Source organism: Lineus longissimus, chromosome 7 (genome assembly GCF_910592395.1).
Source record: "Lineus longissimus chromosome 7, tnLinLong1.2, whole genome shotgun sequence".
NCBI classification, from domain to species: Eukaryota; Metazoa; Nemertea; class Pilidiophora; order Heteronemertea; family Lineidae; genus Lineus; species Lineus longissimus.
This window is the reverse complement of record NC_088314.1, coordinates 10879556-10904306: the sequence shown is the minus strand read 5'-3', so window position 1 is coordinate 10904306 and position 24751 is coordinate 10879556. Positions and strand designations below refer to the sequence as shown.

General features: G+C 41.2%; 3 protein-coding genes across 3 annotated transcripts in view; 1 reads left to right on the top strand and 2 right to left on the bottom strand.

The window, feature by feature from the left end:
- LOC135491736 (conserved oligomeric Golgi complex subunit 5-like) overlaps window positions 1-24751 on the bottom strand; it is a 123946-nt gene that overhangs the window by 97508 nt on the left and 1687 nt on the right. Inside the window, exon 2 of the mRNA XM_064777838.1 lies at window positions 23767-23906. Within this exon, the coding sequence (XP_064633908.1) occupies window positions 23767-23906 (140 nt within the window). The remainder of the gene's footprint in view (window positions 1-23766; window positions 23907-24751) is intronic.
- LOC135490875 (uncharacterized) lies at window positions 169-2343 on the top strand. The gene is made up of 6 exons (XM_064776439.1): window positions 169-198; window positions 320-512; window positions 728-916; window positions 1103-1274; window positions 1551-1654; window positions 2135-2343. The coding sequence occupies exons 1-6, from the start codon at window positions 169-171 to the stop codon at window positions 2341-2343; spliced, it is 897 nt and encodes a 298-aa protein (XP_064632509.1).
- On the bottom strand, window positions 2143-3733 carry LOC135490869 (uncharacterized). Its single transcript, XM_064776430.1, has 3 exons — window positions 3492-3733; window positions 2803-3042; window positions 2143-2602 (listed from the first exon to the last, which is right to left on the bottom strand). Exons 1-3 carry the CDS (start codon window positions 3731-3733, stop codon window positions 2473-2475), a joined length of 612 nt encoding a protein of 203 aa, XP_064632500.1. The 3' UTR covers window positions 2143-2472.

Sequence of the window (24751 nt, the reverse complement as noted above, 5' to 3'; positions counted from 1 at the left end):
ATTATTGCTTTTCAATTACACAGGCGATATAAAAGAAAATTGTACATGTAAATATGGATCAGTAAACCTTGTTTTCAGATTATCATGAAGAAGATCACATTAGATAACATTGTTGATATCATACTGTTGCCGTTAAATGACGATAATCATACATAAAATGTAAACAACATGGATTTTATTGGAGAGTTTGTTCTTATTGTAATGTACTTTGTAGAACACTCCTCCAGATTGTACATGTAACTAGATTTTAATTTGATTCCATGAAATTGATATGCACATTAGGACATAAGTATCAATCTCCATACCTCATCTCTTTCAGTCGAATGAAGAGGGCGTCAACCATAGTGTTAACATTGAGAAGGAAGGGTTGATTCGATGTGTTAGATACCTGGAAACGGAGGATGTCACTATTTCAAAAATAGTGACTGATCGGCATGTCCAAATCAACAAGTGGCTCAGAGAAAATCTACCGGATACAGACCATCGTTTTGACGTCTGGCATTTGGCCAAGAGTAAGTGTCCGTAGTGTCTACATATTATATTGGGCATGAAATTATTTAGAGTACAGTACTGTTCTTAGATTGAACTTTTCAGCCTGGTCCAGTGTGGAGATTTGTTAGAAAAGTGAATGCACGAGTCAAGAGAAACACTTTACAAAAATGAATGTCATAGTCCATAGCAAATTGATAATTGCTAGAATTATTAGGACTGTTCTCCTTTTTTCCAGGTTTAAAGAAGAAGGTTGGCAAGGCTTCAAAGGAGAAAAACTGTGGGATTTTAGAGGAGTGGCGGAGGTCTATAATCAATCACCTTTACAGGTGCGCTGCAACAACTCCAGATGGGGACCCAAATATGATGCTGGCCAAGTGGTTGTCGATTCCAGGAAGCCAGAAGGGCACGAAGTGGCTTGAACAAGGTGAGTATTTCTCGAATTGATATCGAAGACCTTCGGGTATCGACTTGAGTGGACATGCATCACGACATGCACAAAGTTTTTGGAGAGATGTTTCAAAACAAAACTCTCGGATAGAATGGTCTGTCTTCTAGTGATAAAATGAACATCAAATTATTTGTGTGACCTATTCACATTTTCAAATTTCAGGATCGGCAGCATCAGTGAAAGCTGGCAACATTATTGACAATGCCTACTTCAAACCGGCTGTGAAGAAAATGTCTCCTGGCGAACAGACGTCAAGTATTGAGGCATATCACAGTCTCATCCTCCATTTTGCCCCCAAAATGACTGCATTCAGCTTCAAAGGGATGCTATGCAGGTAAATTCCAAGTTTGATAGAAGGCCGCAGTACAAATGTACATGAAGTCCTGGAGTAGTGAAATCTACTCAAAGTCTTCATGAAATTACCAACTTTAGAAATTTGTCAGTGAGGTGTGTACGTGTACTTGAAATAAGACAGAACCAGGCACAGCTGAGTGATGTTCCAAAATCTATCAATCAAGTCAATTTATCAGTTGAGAACTTCACCCGCCAATGAGCCTTGAATGACATACATGCACAAGTATCTGAGAACTTTTTATATTTTACTTTTTAGGCTTCTCCTGTCAGCGCTACATTATAATGAAAATGGTGACAGGGAGCAGGCAACGACTAAGATGGTCAGTAACCTTCATCAAATCCAAGAAAGGTGGTTACTCAGTGAGACCAATCAAGGACGATTCTAGTCATGGTAAGCATAAAAAATACTACATTATTTTCAATCGACGTGACTCTTTCTGGGCAGATATCAAGCAGTCAAGCTGCCCAGAATCCATTCTTCAGAAATGTCTTATGTCATACATGTATACATAAGAGGAAGTAAATTGCAAAGTTGTATAAAATAATTGTATTTTTAGATCATTAAATGTACAAATCACACACCCAGTCAATGGGTGAAGACTAGCAAATGCTTTTACTGAAAACTCCATACAGTACACTAGGCCTTTCTGTACAAAACTGAAGTAAAAGCATTTACAAGTCTTTATTCATATCACCCTTTGTTTCTAGAATACATGTAAGGTAACAGTGACAAAAAGACAGTTTTTATAAGTTTTCAAAAAGTGCGAGACATGACAAAGAGTGAATATAGGTTCGTGCTTGACAGATGCTTTACAAGATAAAATTTTCCTTTCACTTCAGGTTATGTCGACAAGTTGATGGTAGAAGTTCAGCGCCGGTGCAGAGAGAACGACTTTGACTTTGAGGACAACAATATCTACATACCACCAGCACTCTGTAGCTCATATGATCACCCTAATAAGGCTGAAGCTGTTGACAGCTATAACGAAAGACACAAGCGATACTCCAAATCATGTTACATCCAGCCTTCACGAAAATCCACTCGTTGAATCCGTGTAAATCTATAGAGATTCATGTTCATGAACAATCCAATGGCACAAGTTTTGCATGACACTGGCATGACTGGGTGATATGAATAAACACTAGTGAATGCTTTGTGATACATTCTATAAATCTAGTCATCCAAGAACATAAAATCTTAACCGGATCTTCTCCAAAGCACATGCTGGTAGGGGCACTCGATTCTTTTTCCCAAGGAATCCCCAGCACCACCTGACGAGTTGACGATAGGCAACGTATCTATATTTCCTGAAAGATAATGCATAACATTAGTAAAGGAGTAAGGTATATGCATGACCAATATATCACTAGACGTATGTTTTGTTAGTCATGTTGTGACTGACTACTCTTCATTATGTATTATGAGTGCAATATTTTCTGATCATTTGTAATAACATTAGGAATGAAAATATATTATCAATATTGAATGAAATACAAGTATCACGTACTCATTTGTTTCTCCATCTACTGCCGCCCGATATTGCTGCTTGTAATGGGAGTAGGCAGTCTGTAGCACCCACACATCAAGGCAATTGGACTGGAACCCGGGATGTTCGGTGATGCACCGAATGTTTCCGCCATGTTCCTCGTTGTACGCCTCAATTTTCCTCAAAATTGGTTCCTTTTCATGGCAACAGGCATTTTCTATTGGGACATCTTGCACCTCACATTTGTCACCACATATGCACCTAAAAGAAAATATCACACATTATATTTATAAACAAGGCAAAGGTGTCTTCCACATCCAGTGCAGTCCAGCTAGCTGCCAATGCATGATGTGTGTGCTTAGTATGGTTCATTAGTAAACAAAGTGATAACATAACATTAGCTAAACGAAAACAGCAAGTTAGGCATTTGTAGGCACTGCTGCAGCAATATCCAGTCAACTAACATGGAAGCAAGAACTTATAATGCAAAAAGGAAGCCAAGCTCAAGCTGTACAATGAGCGAAATTGAAAGTCCGAAAATCAATTGTCGGACAAGTGTATCGAAGCATCCAACGAAAAACGCTGCTAATGCACTTCGAGAGCAGACAAATAGGACATGGATAAGGAGACCGTGAGATCTACGTGATTTGTACCATTTGTAACTGATAATATTGTCAAAAATGCATTTTTGCATCCAGCAATTCACGTACCAGTTTTGCTCCTCCATACGAAGTCGCCAGAATCTATCTTCCTCTTCCTCGTCATCAACATCCTCGCCTTCTTCCATATCCTCAAAACCGCCTTCAACAAGGGGCTCGAACTGGTAGCCAAGAATGACACCAGTTACCACTGATTCATCTCCACTATCCGTGAAATTACTCGAGGATGTTACAACGCTAGCATTATCACTATCAGAAACTTGAAAATCACTTATTGCGCTCGAGTCTGACATGTTGAATGTGTACACAGGCACTGTGGGTGAAAGCGAGGCCGAGAGAGCTGTCCATTTCGTGACGTCATCGTAATGGCGGCCAGGCGAACCGTGTTTTTACTGTGATTATTAGCAGACGACGCAAAACAGTGATGAGACCGAAACAAAAAATGTTACAAGTAAGGAAAGGAGTGGGCAAACACAAAAAAAATTATGTTCACTCAAATTTGACTATAATAAGTGATTCAAAAATGCAAAGTTGTCCTGAGCTCTGAAGTCTCTCTTTAACAACAACTGTGGTTCTTGGTTTTATAAATAAACAAACATTAATGAGTGAAATGGATGATTTTAATCCACTTGTCACTGCTTATTTTTGAATCAAGTATGCCGCCATCTTGTTTGATTTAACCTGGTCTCTCCTCCAAAACGGAGAGTCAATGACGTCATGGATGCAGCCATGTGACAACGAAACAAAATGAATTCAGTCAAATCGAATCAAAAGAAGTCAAATAAAACTAATCTTTTCCCTTGGGATACCGGACGATAATGAGACCGACAGTTCGTCAATCATGTCAAGCGATGTGGATGGTTCTTTGGACAAATCATTTCGAGGTTTTGGCCTTGGTTTTGGCTGAGGTTATGCGTTCAAACTGGGATATACAGAAGAAGAATTAGTCACTTGCGAGGAGCGAGCTACATCCATGATGTCATTCGCCCGGGAGATTTGAACAGATATGGCTATCCCCGCAAACTGCTCAAATAAATGCAATTTTCTGCACAAGCTAAGAATATTTATAATATCCTTGGTGTAGAGTATTTGTTTGTCATGTAACTTGGTATGTATTTGTTTAAAAAAAATATTGATTTTGTAGCATGGATTCATTCCAATAGCCTCCCTTTAAGGCACATGCCACTGTTTTTGAAACAGGATACAGACGACGACGACGACGGATGACGGACACTGTGTTATTGTATAGACTCCCCTACGAGCCAATCACCCAGAGATGAAATGCCTAGCATTTATGGTTACGGAGATAGGCTCCGGAAACAACATCTAAAGACAGGCGGACGGCACGACCCATGAACGGAAGGACGGAAGGCGCTCGCCTCGACAATAGCCTTTATCGGCTGAGGGGTAAAAATTACTGGTACCATATAAGTATAGCATTCAAGTTGACTGAATTTCAGGTATAATCATAGAGACTAATCACATGCAAATTGGTTGACATCCAATCATTAGTTTAGGCATAAATAACCTAATACCATTAGGCCCCGTGTGGTGGTGCTGAGGCGGCTGCTTCCAGGGGTCGTATTCTAAATGATTTTACTTTGTAATTCAGAATTTTGGAAAATACGAATCTTTGGCAAGGATTAAGTTTTTGTGTTTTAACGACACAAAAAAATATCTTACAGTTGGTTTTTCATACAGGTTGTCTGCTCCAGTCATAAATTACAGTCACAACTTGATTGACAGTATGGACAAGCAGATTTAATTCACTAAATATTCCATGTTTGAAAATGGACGACCAACTTCTGTAATATACGTTGTCCCTACGCTCCCGCCAGGTGGCCAGTGTGTAACGTAACCACTATTGGCCAGTTCCGGGCCACTCTCTGTAATGTAATCAAGAGAGTGGTTGAGTCACTCTAAGGTCTCGTTAGGGAGTTTTTCCCAAATGTACGCGATGATGACGTGCCCCATTAACAGGACGTAACATCCATTTTAAAATGCGTTTCCAAAGTGAATGCATGAGGACAACCCATTTGTGTCGTATATCACTGGAAACACCCGATTCCCCTGATTCTGCAGGATGTTAAATCGGGCATTTTTTTTTTTTAAAATAATCATAAGCGTCGAATTTGCTCCTAGCTCTGTTCACCATCCCAAATGGCAATATTGCCAATTGGGCCGGACAATCACGAAAACCCCCAAATATTATACATTGCTTCCTGAATAATTCTTAAAGTGACCATTCTCCCATGAAAGACAGTTGCTTACGCTACACAAAAATTCAAAAAAAATCGGCTCTAGGAAAATTTGTCCCCGGAAAATCCGTCCCCGGAAAACACGTCCCCTAGGAAAATTCGTCCCCGGATAATTCGTCCCCGAGGATAATTCGTCCCTGGAAAATTTATCCCTGAGGAAAATTTCGTCCCCGGTGGATTTGTCCCCGGAAAATATGTCCCCTAGGATAATTCATCCCTGGGAAATTTGTCCCCGAGGATAATTCATCCCCGGAAAATTAAACAGAAGTTGAAAGTTTCTGACATTACTTTCTAGTAATAACTACTACTTACTACTTTCGACTTTTCACATTCAGTGTTATATCTCTATTTATAGCTAGTTACCTACTCCACTCTTTTCATAGTAGGTAGAGGTAACAGGCAAAATAATTTTTTTTTTCAAATAAGTATTTTTACTGGTCAGAATGAAAGAAAAGCTCTAAATTCTTCAATAAAGTATTTCGCCTGCCTACCTCTACCTACTATGAAAATAGTGGGGTAGGTAACAAGCTAGTATGGTGGTCAAGAGAGATGTTACACTGAATGAGAAAAATCGAAAGTAGTAGTTACTACTACAGTCCATTCGATAAGACTGAGTCTTAGAAAGCAAAGTCAGAAACTTTCAACTGTGTTAAATTTTCTTGGGACGAATTATCCTCGGGGACGAACTTTCCAGGGACAAATTATCCTCGGAGACAACTTTTCCGGGTACGAATTATCCTCGGGGACGAATTTACCTTGGGGACGAATTATCTGGGGACGAATTTTCCGGGGACGAATTATCCGGGGACGAATTTTCCTGTAGCCAAAAAAAATCGAGGGTCAACCATTGAACTTTTGAGATATGTTGAATTTTCACAAATCAGCGAAAAACGCACCAACTGGCACTGGACGGCATTTTAACACAGGGCCGACGCACATCCCAAGTTCAGTGTACACATACGTCGGCAACAACAGTAAATGCGTAGTTTCTTGTACGCAGCCTATTGAGTAGCGCTCTAGGATTCAGAAACTCCAAAAAAACCTATCTTTGCCAAAACAACTGCTGAATCAACACTGACATACTGTGAGGACCGAGAAATCAATGATTTTAGGAATTATGGTTAAGGGTTGGCTGCGCATGAATACAAAAACAAGAGGCCCAAGGGCCTGGCGCTCAGCTGGATGACCTAATAACACAGGACTGAGGGTGTAAAGTAGTAAATGTCGGCTTTATACTACTGTTTGAAGATCAAGAGAACACGTTATACCACTAAAATTTCCAATGCAGAGCTGCCAGCTGGATGAAGTATGATTGAACTAATCATCCATGGTATGTAAATATTACAGGAGGCAACGGAAGATATCCCTAGTTCAGTATGTTGTATCGGTAGCTTTACAGACAAGAAGTGTCAGAGAGGATGTGACTTCTCCATGGACAACTGTAGTATGTCCAGGCTGGGTTGTACAGCACAAGGATACAAAATGCTGTCTGTAATTGAGAGGTATCCCGATTTAACAGAGGTCAAGATAAATAGAAATGACCAGTTTGGGACTAACACCACTGTCTTTTTTTTTAATAAGGTAGAGATTACAGGAGTCAACAAAATTAATTTTATTGAGAGAAACTGACCTGTCCTGCAGGTGATTGGAATTTACAATACAAAGGGTCGTTTTTCATGACATTGTGTTCTACTGCGTATCCCCAGTGAGTCGATTGGGAACCAATCTATTTTTTACTAGCATTGTGCTCTACTGCGTATCCCTAGTGAGTCAATCGGGAACCAATCTATCCGTGGCGCAGACGGTTCAAATTGGCTATATCTTGAATAGATTGAATTACGATGAAAATCTAATGCAATAAAGGAGCAATATCGAAGAGACAAATTAATCAAACCAATTGTCCACAGACTCAGACCCTGCAATGGCGTATGTATAAAAGTATATCGATTGGTCCGATAGAGATGATGAGGCAATGTCAATATGCCTCGTTCCTTAGTCAGCAATATGCCCCTTTTTATACGGAGAAGAAGGAGAACCCAGATAGGCCTTCACATGTCGGCTTCCAAATGGCTCAAACCCACTGTACTATCACTACTATAACTTTAAAATACGTGCTTCTCCTACATGTAGCAATGTTTCGGGCAAGGCACTTAGTCGACAGGCAAGCTAGAAGTTCAGCATCGTGAGCAGCTCCTGATAAGGCCATGTCAGGTTCAGCACGCCTCTTCAGATACATCAAGTATTGAAAGCTGTGGTGAGCACATAATGAAACGGCCAGGGGCCATTGTGCCCACCGTATACATCTTTTAGTAGGCAGGATCATGCTTAGTTTAGAGGTGAATATGGTGAACACAATCAGGCATGAAGACTTTTTTTAGATGTGTAGATGTCAAGTAATAAGACAGGGCAGTATATATAAGTTTATGATCCAACCAATAATTGTCTATGACATCAACAAGATCAATATCGTGTGATTGCTAAGAGTCCCTGCAATAAAAAATTCATCGAAAAAAAGTCATTAATAAGCGAGATATTGCACGTCCTACTTTTTTCAGTTTTGACCCCCTGGTGGCCAAATCAAGAATCAGATCAGGCCAAAATTCGGTGTCAGAGATTATCTGATGTAGGGGGTTACATGTACCAACTTTCAAGTTCATAGCTTCAGCAGTTAAGAAACGTGCCATAGTTACACTCTAATGGCCAATTTACGCCATTTGACCTCTGTGACCTAGAAAAGGAGGTCAAATCCAAAAATCGTAGGACATGTGGTGTATCCTTGCTAGAAGTCCCTGCCATAAAAATTTTATCGAAAACAATTCACTCAAATAAGCAAGATATTGCACTTCTTCCTTTTTCCATTATGGCCCCCTGGTGGCCGAATAAAGAATCAGATCAGGCCAAAATTCGGCATCAAAGATTATCTGATGTAGGGGGTTATATGCACAAAGTTTCAAGTTCATAGCTTTACTGGTTAAGAAACGTGCCATAGTTTACACTCTAACGGCCAATTTACGCCATATGACCTCTGTGACCTTGAAAAGTAGGTCAAATTGAAAACCCGTAAGACATGTGATGTATTCTTCCTAAGAGTACCTACCATAAAAATTTTATCGAAAACAAGTCACTTATAAGCGAGATATCACACTTTTTAGATATCCACTTTTGACCCCCTGGTGGCAAAGTTGAAAATCAGATCAAACTGAAATTCAGCACCAGAGGCTATGTGATATAGGGGGTTATATGTACCAAGTTTCAAGTTCATAGCTTTAGTGGTTAAGAAACGTGCCATAGTTTACACTCTAACGGCCAATTTACGCCATATGACCTCTGTGACCTTGAAAAGTAGGTCAAATTAAAAACCTGTATGATATAAGATGTATATTTGCTAAGACATGTGATGTATTCTTCCTAAGAGTACCTACCATAAAAATTTTATCGAAAACAAGTCACTTATAAGCGAGATATCACACAATTTAGATTTCCACTTTTGGCCCCCTGGTGGCAAAGTTGAGGATCAGATCAAACTGAAATTCAGCACCAGAGGCTTTGTGATATAGGGGGTTATATGTACTAAGTTTCAAGTTCATAGCTTAAGTGGTTAAGAAACGTGCCATAGTTTACACTCTAACGGCCAATTTACGCCATATGACCTCTGTGAACTTGAAAAGTAGGTCAAATTAAAAACCCGTATGATATAAGATGTATATTTGCTATGAGTACCTACAACACAAGTTTCATCGAAAACAAGTCACTAATAAGCGAGATATCACACTTTTTAGATATCGACATTTGGCCCCCTGGTGGCCAAGTTGAGAATCAGATCGGACCGAAATTCAGTGTCAGAGGTCACCTGACCTAGGGGGTGCTGTGTACAAAGTTTCAAGTTCATAGCCCTAGCGGTTAAGAAACGTGCCACTGTTTTTGAAATAGGATACGACGACGGACGACGGACGACAGACGACGGACACTGCGGTATTACATAGACTCCCCTACGGTGAGCCAAAAAAACCATGGTCACCTTAATTTGAAAATCCCTTCATAATCAAGGGCTAGCTCTGACTAAAACAGCACCCATAAACAACAGACCACCAATTTGACCCCAGCTCCTAACTGCGGGAAAACCCAAGTCACCAAAAATACATTTTTGTTTACATTTGAACTGCACACATGCGTTTGTTTACAATTTCATTTCCCGCGAAATCTCAAAAAATCAGGTGACCTGCAATCGTGGATTGAAAATAACAATAACCTGGGTTCAGCAGGTCAGCAGGTATACCGGCTGTTCCAATCATCCCCCTACAGCCAGCTGTTCAAAAGGTAATGTCATTCACCCCACAGGGAGTGCAGGTAATTGATTAAGCCCCTGCATAACTTAACAGCAATGGCTTGGCTTCTGTGAGTGGTACGGAGAATTGACAGTGTCCGATTAAAAATCCCTTATTACTGCTCCGCTGAAGTAAATTTTTGAACAAAACCAAGACGTAGCATCAGGGTAAGGTGTCACCACCATTCATGCAAAATTTCAAGGCGATCCAACGCCTCTAAGTGTGACTTTATTCGTCCCCCTTCCAGTATTATTATACAGAAGATTTAGACCAACGATGACGTCATTTCTGGTGATTCCCTACGTTGTCCAATGAGCGCTTTTTAAAGTGTGCCATTTGGCATGCAATGTATTTTATCAGCGCTGCCAATTGCCGAACAGAATGCCATACCTCCGTCAATTTTGAATCAATTTTTATGGGAGTAACATTATTGTGTTGCTTGGAATGTCTACTTTTTACTCGTGTAAGAATCGTAGTACTAAAAACTAATATACAAACAGAATCATGCCGATTCACTGCACATACTGTGGGAATTCTCCACTTCAAAATACATCGCGAACAGAGCGTGCACTTCCGATATCGTTTTCACAGAATTGTGGCCAAATTTTCAAGAACTAATTTCTGAAAATATTCCCTGAAGACCTTATGACTACCCACTGAAAGGAACTAGTGATAATATCGCCTACTTGACTACTTTTTAGCAGAAAATTGGTTACTTGTTGCAAACTCAATCTTCAATCTTTAGACTGGTCACAGCAGGTATGCTGAAATATAGCCTGGTTCCTTGGCCAATTCAATGCGCAGAATACAACTGCGCAACTATACGTCATAACCCGGGATTTGAATCGTCAAAAAATCAGTCAAATGTGCCTGTAGCGCCAACTGGCGGTGAAAACTAAACTAATTCCATTACAAGTCAAAATGAAAAATTATCAAAAAATATTCGGCCAGATTTGAAAACAATATTTCCTCTGCGGACCGAGGTAGGGTATAAAGGAAAGAAGTTTAAACTTCTCGATGACCTCATTCGCCGAATGTAGGTCGGATCGCGCTGATTTTTGGTTTCTGAGTTCATCTTGGGCTACTCCTAATTTAGCAGCGTCAACAAAGTGCCTAGGTCTTATGTTACAAAATGCCCAAAAGTGACACGGATGGATGGAAGGAAGGAAGGACGGACACCATTCCCTAAGTAATATTGCTAGCTTTGCTGACATTGTCAGCTGAGCTAAAAAGTCCCTAATGAAACCTTTTAAGGTAAGGTTGACATTACCCTGAAAGCCTTTTTTTAACAATTGATAAAACGTCAGCCTCCGACAAGTCTCCTGATAACTGACAACACAGGCTTCCTCAAAAGGAAAGGCTGGAACGACCATCTAAAAATACCATATGTACTATGACAATCTGCTCAAATTGTGTCATACTTAGCATCCCATACGTCGAAATATATAGAACGCCTCAATTGTGCAAAATAATCACGTTCAGCGTCAATCACATACTGCAAATCATGCATATTCTGATCCGGAAAGCATCTAGCTATTCATATTCAACATATATCATATAGAAGCATATTTGTTTAGTCCTTGGTCAAGGCAATTCATGCCTTGTGCCACCGCAGTGTTCACATTTGACGGAAACTGCACTTTAAACAGGTACCCCTTTAAGCTCAACTGGTCATTTTGCATTCGCGCTGCAAACTGACCTTGGGAATGCCGAACAGATTGTATTTTCAGGTAGTCAAGGCATTTCTTTGTAATATGTAAAAAGAGTCTGACTGGATTCTCTAAGAGGACACCTCCGTTGTCTTGAGATACCAAATTTGATGAAAAGGGCCGAGTTTCACGTCGGGCCTACTGGAAATGCGTTGAAGAAAACGATGACACACTGTTGTTACAAACGGCGCTCTGTTCACCAACATTGCATATTGTTGCGGCCCCTCCGCATTAGCTTAGTTACCATTGGCCTAATTACCATTGCCATAGCCACGCCTCCCGCGCTACTTAGCCAATCAGCTTTATTGTCTATCTGTTGTATCATTTACCATGCATGTGAGTTAGTTGAGAATAAACCTTCATAGGATATAGATCAAACCCTTGTCTTCTCGTTCCCCATCCGCCCAACTCTGTGCTCATGCGCACATTTGGTGACCAGTGACCAGGATCTACATGATGGCAGGAGATAAGGTACTGTGCCAGCGGACTGCCCAACAGGGGCAGATGACAACACAAACCAAGAAAGCATCGGACTTGATAAATGAAACGGCCAGGGCCATTGTGCTCACCGTATAGATATTTGGTGCTTTGGAATTCATCCAGGTTAAGAAACATTGTACATGTATAGTATATAGGTCAAACCAAAGTCGGTATGACATGTGATGTATCGTTGCTTGGAGTAAGTACCATTATGGTAACCATAAGAATATCATCAAAAACAAGTCACTAATAAACGAGATATTGCACTTTTTACCAATTTTAGTTTTGGCCTCTTGGTGGCCAAGTTGAGTACCAGATCAGATCAAAATTGGGTGTCCAAGGTGACATGACGTAGGGAGTCATGTGCACCAAATTTCAAGTTCATAGCTATAGTGGTTAAGAAATGTGCCATAGTTACACTCAAACGACCAATCTCATATGATATGTGATGTATCCCTGCTTAGAGAACCTACCATAAAAATGTTATTGAAAACGAATCACTAATAAGCGAGATATCACACTTTCTAGGTTTTCACTTTTGGCCCCCTGGTGGCCAAGTCGAGAATCAAACCGGACTGAAATTCAGGGTTAGAGGTCAGCTGACCTAGGGGGTTCTTTGTACAAAGTCTCAAGTTCATAGCCTTAGGGGTTAACAAACGTGCCACAGTTATGCTAAAATGGCCAATTTAAGCCGTTTGACCTCTGTGACCTTGACAAGAACGTCAAATTAAAAACCCGCATCATATGTGATGTATCCTTGCTAAGAGTATCTACCATAACATTTTTACCAAAAACTAATCAGTAATAAGCGAGATATGGCACTATTCAAATTTTTTGTTTTGGCCCCCTGGTGGCCCAGTTAAGAATCAGACCAGACCGAAAATCAGTGTCACAGGTCATCTGACCTAGGGAGTCATGTGTACCAGGTTTAAAGTTCATAGCTTTAGTGGTTAAGAAACGTGCCATAGTTACACACAAACGGCCAATTCACACCATTTGACCTCTGTGACCTTGAAAATAAGGTCAAATCAAAAACCGTAGGATATGTGATGTATCCTTGCTCTGAGTACCTACCATGAAATAGAATTGAAAACAAGTCACTATTAAGCGAGATATTGCACTTTTTACATTTTTTGGTCGAGAATCAGATTAGACTGAAATTCGGTGTCAGAGGTTAAATGATGTAGGGAATCAGGTGCACCAAATTTCAAGTTCAAAGCTTTATTGGTTAAGAAACGTGCCCCAGTTACACTCAAACGGCAAATTTACGCCATTTGACCTCTGTGACCTTGAAAAGTAGGTCAAATCAAAAACACGTATGATATGTGATATACCCTTGCTAGGAAAACCTACCATAAAAATTTCATCAAAAACAAATCACTAATAAGCGAGATATCACACTTTTTAGATTTCCACTTTTGGCCCCTTGGTGGCAAAGTTAGGAATCAGATCAAACCAAAATTCAGCACCAGAGGCTATGTGATATAGGGGGTTATAAGTACCAAGTTTCAAGTTCATAGCTTTAGTGGTTAAGAAACGTGCCATAGTTTACACTCTAATGGCCAATTTACGCCATATGACCTCTGTGACATTGAAAACAAGGTCAAATTAAAAACCCGTATGATATAAAATGTATATTTGCTATGAGTACCTACAACAAAAGTTTTATCGAAAACAAGTCACTAATAAGCGAGATATCACACGTTTTAGATATCGACATTTGGCCCCCTGGTGGCCAAACAGAGAATCAGATCGGACCGAAAATCAGTGTCAGAGGTCAGCTGACCTAGGGCATTCTGTGTACAAAGTTTCAAGTTCATAGCCCTAGCAGTTAAGAAATGTGCCACTGTTAGGATACGACGACGACGACGACGACGACTACGACGACGACGGACACAGCGCTATCATATAGACTCCCCTTACGGTGAGCCAAAAACGAGGATTTAGCACAACAGGACGTGGATATTTTGATGGCTACCGTAGCCGACATAAGGACAAGACTCGAACTCATTAAAAGGTACGACGAAATTCTGCTCGATAAAATCGATGACGACACCGCCTACGGAACGGCATTCATAGAGGCCGACGACTATACAGTCGACGTGAAAAAAAATCTGACGATTTTCCAGAACTTTTTGGATAGACGCAAAATGGCTGCTGTGGCCCTAGATCCCGATCCCGGCCTCGATACATCCATCTCAGCGACAAGCTCGGTAGGTCGCCAAAAGAAAGTGAACTTGCCTAAGCTACAACTTTCCCACTTCAATGGGGACATATTGCAATGGCAGAGCTTTCGTGACTCATTTGAAGCCGCTGTCGATAAGGACGATTCCTTAGATGATATTCAGAAATTTCAGTACCTGAGGGCTCAGTTGACGGGGGAAGCTGCAAAAACGATAGAAGGACTATCACTGACAAACGCGAATTACAAACATGCCATGGAGCTACTAAAGAAACGAGACGGCCAGGAGCATAAAATTCGTGGAGCTTACATGAAAGCTCTCTGGGAACTTCCACGCCCAATTAACGAACTAACGTCATTGAAAGTGTTTTTTGACAACCTAGAAAGTTATATTCGTGGATTGGATGCACTGGGAAACAGTGATGAATTGTTTGGTGCTCTTCTCGTTCCCATTGTCGTGGAAAAGATTCCGGGTGACATACGAAGGATAATCGCCCGGGATCATGGATCGAACGATGGCTCTTAAAGGATTTACGAATTGCGCTTCAGAAGGAGATCGATGCAATGGAGGCGGGAGATGTTTCTACTGATTATAGTACCGATTCGTTTCTATCGCATGGTCCCGATTTTCGCCCGCAAAATACGGCATCCACCCAAGCCTTTCATACCAACGCCGCGCAATTCACTAGAAACTGTGCATTCTGTAATGGATAAGATCATAGCTCAAATGCATGTTCAGTTATCAAGGACCATCAGAAACGCTACCAAATTGCTAGACGCAACGGATTATGCTTTAATTGTTTGAGCAGCAAACATGGCGCCAGCTATTGCACATCAAACGGGACATGCCGCAAGTGTAACAGCAGACACCATACATTGCTCCACCTGGCCTTTCCTTCCCACCAATCCTCCTCGCCTCCTTCCACGTGGCAGTAACTACTGACATACCAGAGTCCGACCCCCTGACCAAGTTTTGGAAGCAATCGGAATCCGTGAACCTTGCAATGGTGTTCAAAACGAAGTATCGGTAAGCAAGGACTTGCAATCATTCAGCAACAAGTACATTGAGAAACGAGAGTCGCAATATGTCGCAAAAATCCCTTGGAAAGATGAACATTCACCGTTGCCGCCCAACTACAGGATAACTAACAATCGCACAAGGAATATGGTATGGAAACTTTCTCCAGAACTGTTATCCGTTTATGACAGAATCATCAAAGAGCAAGAGACAAGGGGATTTGTCGAGAGAGTTAAAGGTCATATATCAAGGTTTGAAAACATGCTTGATACTCATGAAATATGTTGAGGGTTAAAAAAACAAGATCCCAGACATTAAAAAAATTCTAATAATAAAGTCATTATTTAGTTATTTCAATTTTCAATTTGAACCTATTTGAATTTCCCACCACACACAACTTTAGATTAGTTCCACATGTGGCCGCTAGGGATTTTTTGATTACGTAGGTCAGGTCAGTCAGAACAAAGCAAGATGGCTTCCGCATACAGTTCAGAGAGTGAGAGCAGTGAATTTGAGGATGTTTTGGTCGATACAGAAGGATATTTAAACGTTGAGCCATACATGTTCGAGCCATTGATATTGATATATTGATAAATTAGAATTTGTGGTTAATCAATTTGCATGGCAGACCTGCCGATATAGCAAAGAAGACATTGATAGATGGTTGCAGATGCATAACATGTATTGTATGATTTTTGAACAGACTAATGTTGCACAATATTGTTTCACCTCGTCTGTGTTGTATCGCCAGTTATGTCATGACGCTGAACTACTATTGAAAAGTGACGGTATTATGCACAATCATCTTGACGTGACGATATAATGCCGTGCAACGTTAGATAGGCCTAGATGTCAGATGACAATAATCTGTCATTGACAGTGGCTGTCACTGACACTGACCTGTGTCGCTGTCACCTCGCTGTCACCTTGCTATGGCTGGAACACAAGAAGACACTATGCGGTATCACAGGCCCCAATAGGGCCTACACATTATGTATAACAACCGACCTCAGCAGCCTCGGGCATTAAATGCAATTGACATGGTTGTGTAGCCACTGTACAGTGGATGACATGTGCCATTTGGGTAGTATGAGTGTTGTGTGCATCAGCAGTGTATAAATCATGAAATAGTGTTCAACTCACTTCTTGATGTTTACGTTTTTTGGCTAACGAACGTTCCTTTGGAGGCTGTCGCATGTAAGTGGGGTTGGTCAAATCGAATACAGATGGAACAGCTGTTTTTAACAAGTGGCATTTAATATTCAGTTGGATGCAGATATCCGGCTTCATGTGATAATCCGTATCGATAAAGTGATCACTGCAAAGTTTGGCCGAAGGCCCAGGCTTCCAACACTCCAAACGTTTGCACTTCCGAATCCACAGCTTCCTCCTATCTCGTTCAACTGGCTTTGGAAATTCATGAAAATGGGTCCCATCCGTCATTCGATTGTTCTTTGTGCTAGCCTTGACACAATTCGGAGCCACACAATACACCATAGTGAATGAAACACATTACTTCCAGGTGTGCATAATTAATTAAGGCCCTCCTGCTTTTATGATTGCATGACATGTACAGATGACCTGATCTACATCACAACTTTTGCTGAACCCGCCGCCTGGCTCTAACAAGCCAGTTGCTAGCCTGATCAGGTAATCAAGTTGTCAAACACATAATTGCATTTGGTTTTCTGTATTGTATAGAGTGTTAGGTACACTTTTGAAATCGTCTTACAGCAGAAAATGGCAAAAAACCTTGATATATGACCTTTAATGATGATGACATCATCACGGGACATTATCTACCCCATCATTGCGTAAAGAAAGACTCTCCCACTACACCAATTCGTGTGGTCTACGACTGCAGCTCTAATATGAAGAATTCGCCAAGCCTGAATGACCGCCTCGAAAAGGGACCGCCATTACTCAATGATATGGTAGGCATCTTACTCAGATTTCGATTGAATCCGATAGCTCTCATCAGTGACATCGAAAAAGCCTTTCTCTGTGTTGGCCTTCACGAACAATCCAGATATTTCACGAAGTTTCTATGGTTGACGGACCCAAGGGATCCCGAAAGTGACTTTGTTGTCTATAGATTTTCATCTGTTCTTTTTGGATCGATTTCCAGTCCTGCTATTCTAAATGCAGTCATTCGCACCCATCTAGATGCCAATAGCTCAGACACCTCAGTCGACCTCAAGGACAACATCTATGTTGATAATGTTGTCAGTGGTACTCAAAATGAAGATGAAGCCATCGTCGACTACAAAGAAGCCAACACATTGGTCGAGACAGGTGGATTCAAACTCCGATCATGGTCAACCAATAGCCCCCGACTCAAGAGAAATGGCCAAGATGGATGAGGTACTACACGCAGATAACACCCCATCCTTTTTAGGACTCAAGTGGAACACAGTGACTGATGTTATTGGATACAAACCCTATGCCTACGATCAATCTGACACACTCACCAAACGCGAAGTTGTCAAGCGTGTATCCGGCCTGTTTGACCCCCTCGGATTACTTGCCCCAGTTCATGTTAAGGCCAAGGTATTTGTACAGTCACTGTGGAAAGCAAACATTGGCTTGGATGACAATTTGCCTCCGGATTATCGCAGTACATGGTTTGAAATTGAACAAGACCTAAGAGCCTCAACAAACATTGAAATACCAAGACTGTACTCGACCATGTTATCCACATCCGCCATTCCCGCACAAACTCAGATCATCTGTTTTGTAGATAGTAGCATCAAAGCAAATGGAGCGACTGTTTACTTACGGCACAACAATGATGTTAGCCTTGTCATGGCTAAGTCAAGAGTAGCACCCGTCAAGGAACTTACATTACCACGACTTGAACTTATGGCAGCCGTTCTAGGCACGAGGTTGACTAGATTTGTTGAATGCGAACTGTTACGGGCCCAGATTGTCATCACTGACAAAACTCTGTTTTCAGACAGTCAAATCGTGTTGGCTTGGCTTAAAAGTAACAAACAGTTACCAACCTTTGTCAACAACCGTGTCGCTGAGGTCAAATCATTTGATTTAAGGAGTACAGGTATTGCCCAACCAACGAAAATCCTGCCGACTTCTTGACCAGGGGTATTCCTACAGAAACCCTGAAAACCTCTGATCTGTGGTGGAAGGGTCCAAAATGGATTATAGATGCTGTGTGGCCATCCTCGACAGTGTCCCAACACAACCATGAAGTTGTTATGGATTCATGTCAGACGAGCAGTGCAGTGACCAAGGAACACATCAACGTTGCGGAAAGCACACCATCACTAGGAATCGGAAAGATCCTAGACATTGATCGATTCAGTTCTATCGTTAAACTCAAACGTGTCACTGCCCTGGTATTTCGATTCATTGACAATCTAAAGAAACTGGCTCAACTACGCAATGTTGGACTCTTGGATGCCGCTGACATGTTTCGGGCAAATAATGTTTGGATAAAGTTCATACAGGCAGCACACTATCAAAAGGACATTGACAACCTGAGATCATGCACATCAGACCGTACGCGCGCCCTCTCAAGACAACTTCGATTGTTCCTGGACGACCAGCAGATCCTACGTTGTGGAGGCCGCTTACATAATGCCCCAATCACTGAGGCGCGAAATTCCCAATACTCCTACCACCGCAGCATCCGTTCACTAAGCTTCGCATCGTTGATGCACATGAACGAACCCTACATTCAGGTGTTCAAGCCGCTGTAACATTCCTACGTCAGGTATACTGGATTACAAAAATACGTGTAACGGTTAAGTCCATCCTTTTGTCATGCGTCATTTGTAAGAAGGTAGCTAGATTACCTTACGCGAAACCACTCAGAGCTCCATTACCGGAATTCCGCGTACACCAAGCCCCACCGTTAACAATAACAGGAGTTGACTACACAGGCGAACTTTACGTCAAATCTCATTTCGGTGAACATAAATGCTATGTATGCTTGTTTACATGTGCAAACACACGCGCAGTCCACCTAGAACTCGTCGGAGATTTATCTTCACAAACGTTCTTACGTGCGTTCCGCCGCTTTTCCGCCAGGCGATCTCTCCCAAAACGCGTAATTAGTGACAATGCAACAACTTTCCTATCCGCCGCCAAAGAGGTCAAAATCGAAATGGCAAACAAACACGTCGATTGGACATTCATTCCCAAGCGCACCCCTTGGTGGGGAGGATTCTACGAACGCATTATCGGACTTAACAAACTCCCGTTAAAGAAAGTGCTTGGGCGCGCTTACGTCACTCGCGACGAAGTGACCACCATGCTTTGCGAAATCGAATCAGTGCTCAATAATCGTCCCATAACGTACGTCTACAGTGAAAACGAGCCAACACCGTTAACTCCAGGGCATTTACTATATGGAAGATTGTTAACCCATCTACCACATGCCAGTTATGATGCAGATGAATACTCAGATCCGACATACAACAGAGATGATCTCATCAAACGACGTGACAACCTAGCATCCATTCTAGAACGATTCTGGAATCGATGGAGCAGTGAATACCTCACTGCATTAAGAGAACGTCATTAACTGCAGACAAAACTTGGCGATATTTATAATCGTGTCAAACCTGGTGATGTTGTACTCGTACATTCTGATCAAAAGAAACGGGTGAACTGGGATATGGCAGTGATCGAATCTCTCATCTATGGCAATGATGGCTTGGCACGTGCTGCCAACATCAAAACAAAATCTGGACACAAAAATCTACCAATCGCGAAATTATATCCGATCGAGGTATCAACTGGATGTAATGAATCTCCAAACATGAACACTGATTGTTCTGATCATGACAAGGATAGTCAAATCAAACAACCGACGATTACCACTGTCAAGAATAGGCCTGATCATGGCAAGGATAGCCAGATCAAGCGCCCAAAGAGACTCGCCGCTCAGCGCGCCGATGTTAAAATAAAACAATGGATCACTAGTGACAATTGATGATAATGGTATTGCGTCTGAGCATTATATCGCTTATGCATTTGCCGTTGAAGTTTGCTCATCAAATGCACGTGACTCTCAAACGCAACGAACACAACGTAATATAACTTGTTCTATAATCCACTATATGATCATGCCCTTTTATATTTATAGGGGCGTTTAAATGTCATGTAAACAAACTCTAATCAGGCTGGACGCCATAATTACATTACGGATACATTATGTACAACGTGCATTTCTATATACTAGTGTTCAGTAATTATCTTACATTAACTATAATCCTTTATAATCGGTTTGTTTTGACTGGTAGATTGTCTAACGTCCGGATTTGGATTACTGTTGTGCGGTCCCTTTATCACTGCCGCCGCCGGGAGTGTTGCGGCACCTCCGCATTAGCCTAGTTACCATTGGCCTAATTACCATTGCATTAGCCACGCCTCCCGCGCTACTTAGCCAATCAGCTTTATTTTCTATCTGTTGTATCATTTACCATGCATGTGAGTTAGTTGAGAATAAACCTTCATAGGATATAGATCAAACCCTTGTCTTCTCGTTCGCCATCAGCTCAACTCTGTGCTCCTGCGCACACATATTTTATATAGATTTCTGTTGGAAATTATTCAAATTATTCATAGCTACGTGGTTAAGTTGAAATTAATAGTTTCTGAGCTCATGAAAATGTCGTCATTACGTCTTAAAAGGTCCCGTTAGGGAGTTTTTCCCAAATGTACGTGATGATGACGTGCCCCATTAACAGGACATAACATCTATTTTAAAATGCGTTTCCAAAGTGAATGCATGAGGACAACCCATTTTTGTCGTATATCACTGGAAAAATCCGATTCCCCTGATTCTGCAGGATGTAAAAACGAGGGTCAACCATTGAACTTTTGAGATATGTTGAATTTTGCACAAATCAGCGAAAAACGCACCAACTGGCACTGGACGGCGTTTCAACACGTGGCCGACGCACATTCCAAGTTCAGTGTACACATACGTCGGCAACAACAATAAATGCGTAGTTTCTTGTTAGCCGCCTATTGAGTAGCGCTCTAGGATTCAGAAACTCCAAAAAACATGTCTTTGCCAAAACAACTGCTGAATCAACACTGACATACTGTGAGGACTGAGAAATCAATGATTTTAGAACTACGGTAAGGGGTTGGCCGCGCATGAATACAAAATAAAGTCCCTAATGAGACCTTTTAAGGTAAGGTTGACATTACCCGGACAGCCTTTTTTTAACAATTGACAAAACGTCAGCCTCCTACAAGTCTCCTGATAACCGACAACACAGCTTTTCTCAAAAGGAAAGACTGGAACGACCATCGCGCATGAATACAAAAAAAAGTCCCTAATGAGACCGAAGGCATAATAAGATTTTATTGTTTTTTCAAGATGGCCACCTGGCGACCATAGTGTTCATGAGATTCAGGGTTATTGTAGAGTGTACATGGAAATTGGTTGACATCTGTTCAACAGTTTAGGAGTAATAGGACATCGTTGAATTTTCAAGATGGCGGCCTGGCAGTCATATATATTTGTCATCAAATCAGACTGAAAATTTGGGAAATTTGGGATGGTAAAGAGAACATAGATACCCCGGTACATAATCACCTGAAATCTGGTTGCAATCTGATCATTAGTTCCAGAGTAACACTAATAATAGGAATTAGTTTAATTTCAAGATGGCCACATTGGTTATCGGGTTTGACTGAAAATCAGGGATGTTGTAGAGAGTACATTAAAGGGTCACATCATTACAAAGAGGGTGTAATTGTGCCGATTCAATGACAGATTTCACTACTTTTCACAGCTTGTTTTGTAAGTCTACGCTGATGATTAAGCAATCACGATTTCATTATTTTACATTTTCACTTATAATTTATTTAGATATCGTGTTTTTTATCGCCCGACATAGCCTTGAAATTGGAAGACAATGTTTTGTTAGCAAGACCTCTATTATTACGAATTTCACTGATTGGCTGAAAATCTGTTAATATCTGATATTGACCAATCAGAAGGCTTGTTACATAAATGATACATTCGATACAATCCGATCGTCGGGAAGCCGTAAAAGTAATTGAGGTTCACAAAATTACTTTCTGTGAACAAAATATCGTAACATTACGTAATGGGCGGCAGCAGAGGGCTTGAGTGTTATCCAGGTCAGATGCACAGCAATTTTCAAGTAAAAACATGGTGTTTCCATCACGGACTGGCAGTTCAAAGTCTGTTTGTAATGATAGAGAACTCGTAATGATAGGCACATTCGGTTATATAATCACATAAAATTTGGTTCATTAGTTTCAGAGTAATAGGACGTTGTTTAATTTTCAAGATGGCCACCTGGCAGCCATATTTGAACTCCGTGCGGGCCAAATTGTTTTGGTGGAATAGAGGGTCCCTAGATACACACCAGTTTAGAACCTTCTAGCTCAAATAGAAACGAAACGTGCCACCTATGGGTGATTTAGCGAACTTAAGACCTCTCTGTGACCTTGAAAAATAGTTCAAATCATAAGTTATGTATCCTTGCTAGGAAAACCTACCAAATGAATTTCATGAAAATCCTACCAAAATCACGGGCCCTAAATTACATGTTTCATGCTTGTGCATTACGATCCCTGGTCGTTGAACCAAGAATAATTTTGGAACGAAGTTTGCTGTGAATCGCCCCAGTCATTGCCAGGGCCCAAGGGTACATGTGTACCAAGTTCAGACCTCAAGCGGCAACGGACGACGACGACGGCGGATGCCAAGTCATCGGATTGCCTTGGCAAGCAACTCGGCTTTGCCCTACATTCACCTGCAAGGTGTCATTCCTTAAAGTGATACAATGATGTGATTTACAACTTTGCGGAAATACATCCATTTTTAATTGTTCATCACAAATGTAAAGCTCAAATTTTCAATTTTTGTTTGAATTTATTATAAAATCGCTGAATGTAAACCACCGCGACCGCGAAAATGTTCATGTTGTGACGTCATCAACGAAAAAGTCGTCGACGTAGCACAATTTCAACGGCATCGAAGCGAGCCGTCCGGGCGGGATCAAACCATCAATTTCTAGAAAATGTGCATTTCGATTCAAAAACCTTACCGATTTATGAGAAAGTGACGTAGACATTTGTCAAAAACAGCTAAAATATTATACGGTGAAATTTGACACGAGTTACCCTTTAAGTCACCATGCCTGCCCTGTACAGGTTGAGTTATGTGGTTTTGGCTGATTCAAGGAGTCAAAGGATTCTTTTCTTGACTTATTTGCTTGAAATTGGAGAATAAGGTGATGTTAAAGATAACCCAATACATCCTTGCTTGGATCTTTCGTTCAAAACTGAATGAGCAGGCATGGTGTGGTCCTTTTATTCACAAAGCAATGAGCTATTCGCACCTGAGAGTGTAAGTCTTTATCCAAGAGATTAATTCCCTCTGCCAACTTTGCTAACTGCCGAGTGATGGCCAGACCCTGGATAGCTTTGGTAGCATATGCTTTGGCATCGAAGTCATCTTGTAGGAACTTTTCAAATACCTCTGAAATGATAATAATTATTCATTTACAAAAGTCTTTGGGTTGAAGAAGTGTTAGGTGTTGGTGTTACTGTTAGTGTAGTGTTGATGAAGGTGTAGGAGGCCTACCCCAACTCCCTACAGCGAGCTATGGTTGGACACCGGGGTAACACTTCGACAACACCAGGGTGACACCAGGGCTCGGTTGTCAGAAACCATGTTAGCTTATAACATCATGTTGACATGTTGTTTTATGTACATCAATGCATGTAACAACATGTCAGCATGATGTTATGAGCTAACATGCTTTTTAACAACCGGGCCCTGGTGTAAGGTCACGGTGTAAAGTGCAACACCGGTGTAAAACAAGTGTAACCCGGGAGTTGACTATAGGTGTTTGCGTCCAGGCCATCTTGTTTTCTCGCTTCAACCAAAAAACACACAATTAAACCCTTGTTGGTGATTATTTTCAAGCGCAGAGCGAGTTGTGTGGAAGGTATTTTTGTAAAGACAGCCATTGTGTCACGGCGCGGTCAAGGCAGAATCTGTCAGTCACGTCAGCCTAGTTGAATGCGTAACAGCCAAAAAAACAACCGCTGGGCAAGGGCACTTGTTTGTCGGAAAAACTGCATCCATAGTAAAGTTTATGTCAGAAATCCTTGTTTCTTATCTCGTTCCCTTGATAAAACATTACCCGAGGATTGTGACGAAGTGAACAGTTTTGAATGACATCGCTTGCTTGGGACGTTTGAGGTGTTTTTGTGAACTCGTAAATTCTTTTAAAAAGGCGGCCGGATCGGAATCCTCAACATGAACAGCTTCCATGTTTGGATTTTTCTCTGAATTTCGTTGTTTCGTCTGTACGTACA

What these genes read in the sequence shown, in the direction of transcription:
- LOC135490875 (XM_064776439.1), top strand. Translation starts at nt 169, where the DNA reads ATGGATTTTATTGGAGAGTTTGTTCTTATT. An exon ending in TTCAAAGGGATGCTATGCAG is followed by an intron (nt 1,275 to 1,550) that starts GTAAATTCCAAG and finishes TTTACTTTTTAG; the next exon opens with GCTTCTCCTGTCAGCGCTAC. An exon ending in CCAAGAAAGGTGGTTACTCA is followed by an intron (nt 1,655 to 2,134) that starts GTGAGACCAATC and finishes CTTTCACTTCAG; the next exon opens with GTTATGTCGACAAGTTGATG.
- LOC135490869 (XM_064776430.1), bottom strand. Translation starts at nt 3,733, where the DNA reads ATGTCAGACTCGAGCGCAATAAGTGATTTTCAAGTTTCTGATAGTGAT. An exon ending in CGTATGGAGGAGCAAAACTG is followed by an intron (nt 3,043 to 3,491) that starts GTACGTGAATTG and finishes ATTTTCTTTTAG; the next exon opens with GTGCATATGTGGTGACAAAT. An exon ending in GTAGATGGAGAAACAAATGA is followed by an intron (nt 2,603 to 2,802) that starts GTACGTGATACT and finishes ATTATCTTTCAG; the next exon opens with GAAATATAGATACGTTGCCT.